Consider the following 6651-nt stretch of genomic DNA (forward strand, 5'->3'; position numbering starts at 1 on the left):
GGGGATACAAAGTTTATAAATTCCCTGCAAGTCCGCTGAGAAGACAGAGTTGTGCTAACAAAGTCAGTCTTCTTGGGAGGAAACCATCTCGTTGGTCAGGTTTATGCCAGACATGCAGTGTGTGTGTTTTGCTATAATAACTGCCCTCCCTTTGTACTGTCTATGAAGATTATTGTGAGAGAGATAATGTTACAAGGACTGAAACAATCGTTCACCTCACTGCCATCAGAGGTCCAGACATCGTTGCTGATGAGGGAAGCTGTCGCCCATATGGTCAATATTATTGGATGTGATCTCTCCCACAGGGCTTTAGACTCGTAATGGATATTTCACAGACTCATAAATGTCACTCTCACGGACTGGACGTGTCACAAGATTTTGGATAAAGACAATTAATGTTACTTCTGGTATGCCATACGTCTTGGTAAAACTCTAGAATCACACCCAACTCACTCTAATGGTTAAAACATTATTCTTTTAGATAAGTTTACTAAGCATCACTCCGATACCGGTTTCCATTATTATTACTCGTTTCTGAGATTTTAACATGCGGGGAAAGTTACTATTTTAGAGTGATAGATTAGGTAATATTTGCTCAAGTGATGGCTCTACAGCTACAAACTTCTCTAAGTAGAGATATAAGTCCCTCTTTATTTAATATCCTAATGTATAAGGTTGCACATTCTTCATTTCCTTGGGTACCAATGTCATTATAATATGATGAAGACATTTTTCTACAATATTATCTTAACCTATTTTGACCCTTAAGCAAAATAAAATATGTTTAAATACCCTTAGTATGTAATACTATTTTTTCATCAACAATATTATGAATTATGAATAATCATAATATTGAATAATATATATATATATATATATATATATATATATATATATATATATATATATATATATAAATATATATATATATATATATATATATATATATATATATATATATATATATATATATATATATGTGTGTGTGTGTGTGTGTGTGTCTATTGACACGAGAGAGCAGCACGGCGAGTAATGGACTCAGTGTCCCCTTCCAACCCCCCGTCATTATTTTGCACTAAGTTTCTCTCCATCGGTTAAAGTTTATATATATATATATATATATATATATATATATATATATTTATATATATATATATATATATATATTTGTCATTATTTTGCACTAATTTTCTCTCCATCGGCTAAAGTTTACTGCAAGCAAGTAACATAAAGGAAACGAGGCGCCTTGGCGTTGATGGAGCTTAGGCCCGCCAGCTGGTGGAACCGACTATAGTCATGGCTGCAGATATTTGCACTTTGTCAGTGTAAATAAAAACATAAATAATTGTCGGTCAGTTATCGCTACCCCCTGACGGAGGCGAGGAGGTCCTGGGCGATGGGTAATTGGGCGATCCTCACTCTAGGGTCCGGCTTGAGGCTGACGGTCTTGCCAGGAGGAACGGAGAAGGACACCTGCTGGAGGACAGTGGTGCTGAAGACTAGTATCTCCATGCGGGCCAGACTCTCGCCGAGGCACTGCCGCTTGCCTGTCCGGGGTGGAAGGAGGAACTGGTTATTGCTTCCTTGATTAACGCCTCCTAAAGAAGCACTGGGATATCCCCCACATCTTACGTACGCGTTTGAATGATTTGATTCCCTGATCATTACTTCCTAGGACACACACCTTTTATGGGTAAGGTTTTTAACGAGGCTTTTCTTATCATCTAAAAATGACCAAAAATATACAACTGAACAAATTACTAAACTTCGATCTAAAGCGTCACTCCTATCGCCCCGACACCAACTCACCAACACCGAAAGGTAGAAATCCTTCCTTCTTGGTAACGAACTTGCCGTCGCTGTCCAGCCATCGCTCGGGGAGGAACTCGTCGGGGTTGTCCCAGTAGCGTGGGTCTCGGTGAATGGTAAAAGTGGTGCCATTAATCACCGCTCCCTGCCGATACAAGATTCGTGGTTATGCGACGGATCTTGTTGACTAGGTATACTGTCCTGCACGCGGTCATGTTCTTTGTTCCCTTACTTTCAGTAGCCTGATGACTAACTTGTGTTCGAATGCTTTAGCTTGAAGAGGAGGCTATACAAAAGATACTAGAAGAATCTTCACTCCCTTTCGTACAAACAAGCGAGGACATGAAGGAATGGGTCTCTCAGTACCTTGGGGATGGTGTAGCCGCCGAGGGTCGTGTCCCTGCTGGCCACATGAGGAACACCGGTGGGGATCAGGGACGACATGCGGAGGACCTCGTGGATGACAGCCTCGGTGTAGGGGAGTCTGAGGGAAGAGAGGGGGAGGTTCGAGAGCCAGGTACAGGCCAGCAGAGAGTGAATACTTGTACCTCAGATTCATAGGAGAACATCCTTTTGTGACTATCCCAAGTTGGTTAAATGTTGTGAATGATCCGAAAAAATGGTCTGAATGATGTCGGATAAATGATAAAGAAAACACTATATTAAACAGCGCATTCCACAGTATACGTATCGCCCGCCATATTGGCCAGAATTTCATTATGGAGATGGTCGCCGCCATCCGTTATCCCTCGCATCCAGTAGCAAGGAAAGCGATAATGTTATTGGGAGTTGGCTACACTACGAATTTATTTCAATTTTCTTCTTGAACTGTGCGAGGTGTTGATGATGTTCAGTAATTTATAATCATGTGTGCTTTTCCTTCCTAGCATGCGTTCCTGGCTACTACTCCGCAGGCCCGGGTTCGAATCCCGGCCCGGGCAGTCGGCGTGTAGCTCACCCAGCTGTTCATCCTCCCTTCGGACTGGTCTATAAATGGGGCACCTGGAGAAACCTGGTAAAGGTAAAGTGTGACAATCCCAGATTTCACATTGGTCCGTGTCCCGGGTGAGTGGTTCTTACCTATCACAGGCTCAAAGGGCCAACAATTCGGAGATGAGCACCTCAGCCACGCGCAGCTATAGCATATGCACCCTTCTACTATGTATTCATTTTAGTCCCTTTTCCTACGGAATAGGGAAATAGTTCAGAAGATAATGTCAAGATAAAGAAGGCTCGCAGCACTGACACCTACAGAAAACCGAGAAAATTAAGTATTAAAAAGATATCCACCGGCAGCAAGGTCGACAAAAGGGACGGATTACTCACCTTGGTTTGTCCTCCAGTGTAGCGAGGCGTCCGTCGGTGAGCACTGCGTCGATCTCCGCCTGTAGCTTCTGCTGGACGCGCGGGTGATTGGCCAGGTAGTAAAATACCCAGGTGACGGTGGTCGTGGTGGTTTCGTTGCCGGCAAAGAACAAGTCCAGCACCAGAAAGGCTAAATCTCGTTCTGGAAAAGGAATTCAATATGACATCGACTGGTTAGGTATACCAAGGCCAAAAGAGGCCTTGAAGTATACAGCGTGTTGAGATTGCTTTGCATCGCGTTGTTTCCCAGACACCCAGTTGTTTTCAGGGCTTCTGAGTGTCACGGTTTCGTTCATTAACCCTAACTTTGGCCATGACTTTATACACCTGAGGTATAGTATCCTGTTCAAAACTGTCACCATAAAAATCCTTCTTTTGTAGAGGCTAAGGCCGACCGCCAAAACACTTCAATGAACCCCTGCGGCATTGTGGAAAAAAGACGTAAACTTACTGCTGCGGGTGGTGTCCGGGTCGTTCTTCTTTTGCTCCATCTCCATCAGGTAGCCGTCGATCAGGTCCCTGGGCTCGCCGGGGTTCAGGGTGGCTTGGTGCTCCTCGATCACCTCCTTCAGGAGCAAAGCCAGAACCATTATCAGTTTCTCTCTCTCTCTCTCTCTCTCTCTCTCTCTCTCTCTCTCTCTCTCTCTCTCTCTCTCTCTCTCTCTCTCTCTCTCTCTCTCTCTCTCTCTCTCTCTCTCTCTCTCTCTCTCTCTCTCTCTCTCTTACAAAGAAATACGTGAGGAATTTGTTCTTGCTGTAGACCGTGCTGTCGTATTTGCTTAGTCGCTTAAATACGGAGGAAGGCATGATGTAACGCAGCCAAGGCAGGAAGTCCTGGATAGACGCTCGGTCCTGGTTGCTCAAAATTTCATCCATTAGTTTTTCGAACTCCTGCATCTTTGGGTCTTCGATGTCAAACTGCTTTCCTGTAAAATGAAAATATTAGAACCGTTGGCCGGAAGTATAGATTCTTATAATTTTACCATCTCCCAAAAATACCTGCTAATCTCTCCTTTGATGTATGTACCTCTCTATCTTAATGGAGAGATGAAATAACAAAAGGAATCTCTCCCAGCGACAGAGGTCAGTGTTGTACTGGGAAGAATAAGTTCAGTGTTTGAGTCGTTCTCGTCGACTCACCGGCCACCAGCTGCCAAATGACGTTGACGATGGCCACCCTAAGGGCGTAGGGGACGGGCGCCGCCTTGCCCGCCTGTTTCTTGAAGACCTCCACCAGCCACGTCGCCTGCCGCTGCACGGCGTCCACCAGCCTGGATTTTCCCATTCCCAAGTCCCGTAGTTGCCGCAGCGAGAAGCGGCGGTTGTTGACCCAGGCATCGCCATTGGTTCCAACGACGCCTGGAACAAGAATTGGTTCTTAGAGAGAGGCACACAGGCAAGCAACAAAGACTTAAAACAATTAACACACTGTCCGAAACTCACCTAAAACCTTTTCCTCCAAAAACGAGAAGATTTGAAAATCAGGTCTGTCGGTGAACTCTGGCCTGCTGAAGGCGTCGCGCATCAGCCGAAAGTCGTGCACATACACCATCAGCTGTGCACCCATCCTCCACCTGTAAGCAGTGACGGTAACAGTTAGCGAACCAACACTCATTTCCTCAAGCGTAGGGAGGAGTTAGAGCTGGAATACTAGAAACTATCTACGATTCTTCTAATCAGTTGTTAAATCGGTTCAAGATATTCCATTGCTTTTTTTTTTTTTTACATCTCGCCTATGGCGCCTGTAGGCTTTTTTGGTGGGTCTTGAAGGTCGGCCCTAGCCCGTTATGGCGCAGGGAAGTTTTTATAGTAGCGCCATCTTGCTTGGCTCACGCTGCCCCCCTGTGTTTATCTCTGATCCTCATTTTTAGAGAGAATCTAAAGTCCGGGTTGATAGGTAGTCTTTAGGACATCATGTATCTTAGGCCACTCGGCGATGACTGAAAAATTTCCAGCTTGCTTGAAGTGACGGGCGAGACACGAAACTGCGTTCGTCTGTACGCCGCCCCCGCATGCTGACCACTCAGCCACCAACTCCCCTCGCCGCCTCTTCGGGTACTACTACGACTACTGCTGCTGCTGACGTTGTTGTTGCTGCTGTTGCTGCTGTTGCTGTTGCTGCTGCTGCTGTTGTTGTTGCTGCTGCCGCTGCTGCTGCTGCTGCTATATTACTACGACCTGTACCCACTGCCCTTCTTTCACACGTGCACATTTGGGGAGGCGGTGTCCGAGAGGTTAGCGTGTGGGCGTGGAGAGACCGAAGACCTAGCGTGGACTAGGATCGAGTCCCCACCGAAACACGCTGATTTTTCAAGTCATCGCCGAGTGGTGGAAGATTGTCCACATGCTGTCCGGATCTTCAATCAACCTAAATTTCAGCGACCTCGGCCAAGAGGAGCACCGGGGGGCACAATGAGCCAAGCAAGACTCATACATCCCGTCAGCCACTATAAATAAAATTAGCCTGCGTCAATAACAGGCTGGGGCAGTCCATTAGGTCCCTTAAGAAAGCCTACCGGGTTACAGGCAGCACATACACGAACACACACACCAAAAAAAAAAAAAAAAAAAAAAACATAAGTATCTCCCTCTCCACACCTCTCAATACACACACTTACAGGTATAAGTCGCCGTGCTTCTTGTTTAGGTTTCTCAGGTGGTCCTGGTAGGTGGGTCCAGGAAGCGGCACATAACCCACGAGCGGCAGCCCCCACCTACCTGTGGCCGCGGGAAGGGGGGGAAGGCAAACGTGAATGGATGGCTGTCAAAGGTGGCTGCGTGACTAACTGACAGATGATGAGGCATTGTGTAATTGTCCTCTGTCTCATTCTAGTGGAATCGATCGATGGCTTCCCCAGGGTATTAAAGGAATGCGAAACTGAAATAAGTGGGCAGTTAACAGAAGTATTTAGGAAGTCACTAGACACAGGGGTGGTGCCTGTTTCATGAAGGCAGGCACACGTTATTCCAATATTTAAGAAGGGAGACAAATTTTCTATGGAGAACTATAGGCCGATTAGTTTGACGTCAGTTATAGGTAAAATGATAGTCAATAATAGCTGATAGTATTAGGAACCATATAGACAGACATAGTTTAATTCACGACTCACAGCATGGGTTTACTAAAGGAAAGTCGTGCCTCACTAATCTTATATCCTTTTACAATAGAGTTTACGAGGCAGCTGACAATGATGAGAGCTATGATGTGGTTTATCTTGATTTTAGTAAGGCCTTCGATAAGGTGCCTCACCAGAGACTGTTAAATAAAGTCAGGGCTCATGGGATAAGAGGGAAGGTATTTGATTGGATTAAGGCGTGGATTAGCGACAGGAAACAGAGGGTTACCATTAACGGTAAAAAATCCGAATGGGGTAATGTTACCAGTAGGGTTCCTCAAGGTTCAGTTTTAGGCCCGCTTCTATTCATTATCTACATCAATGACATAGACAATGGGATAACTAGTGACATAGGTAAATT

General features: G+C 45.3%; 1 protein-coding gene across 2 annotated transcripts in view; it reads right to left on the minus strand.

Annotated features, from left to right (window-relative positions):
- Positions 1-1032: 1032 nt before the first annotated feature.
- The window catches only part of LOC127007504 (cytochrome P450 2L1-like), a 7239-nt gene continuing 1620 nt past the window's right edge, over positions 1033-6651 (minus strand). For both annotated transcript variants that reach the window (XM_050878606.1, XM_050878607.1), the window contains 9 exons: positions 5793-5892; positions 4618-4748; positions 4315-4533; positions 3901-4100; positions 3626-3740; positions 3136-3316; positions 2176-2293; positions 1810-1954; positions 1033-1547 (listed from right to left, as the gene is read on the minus strand). In XM_050878606.1, coding sequence (XP_050734563.1) covers positions 1363-1547; positions 1810-1954; positions 2176-2293; positions 3136-3316; positions 3626-3740; positions 3901-4100; positions 4315-4533; positions 4618-4748; positions 5793-5892 — 1394 coding nt within the window. In that variant the 3' untranslated portion in view covers positions 1033-1362. The remainder of the gene's footprint in view (positions 1548-1809; positions 1955-2175; positions 2294-3135; positions 3317-3625; positions 3741-3900; positions 4101-4314; positions 4534-4617; positions 4749-5792; positions 5893-6651) is intronic.

This window comes from Eriocheir sinensis, chromosome 35, assembly GCF_024679095.1.
Source record: "Eriocheir sinensis breed Jianghai 21 chromosome 35, ASM2467909v1, whole genome shotgun sequence".
Classification (NCBI taxonomy): domain Eukaryota; kingdom Metazoa; phylum Arthropoda; class Malacostraca; order Decapoda; family Varunidae; genus Eriocheir; species Eriocheir sinensis.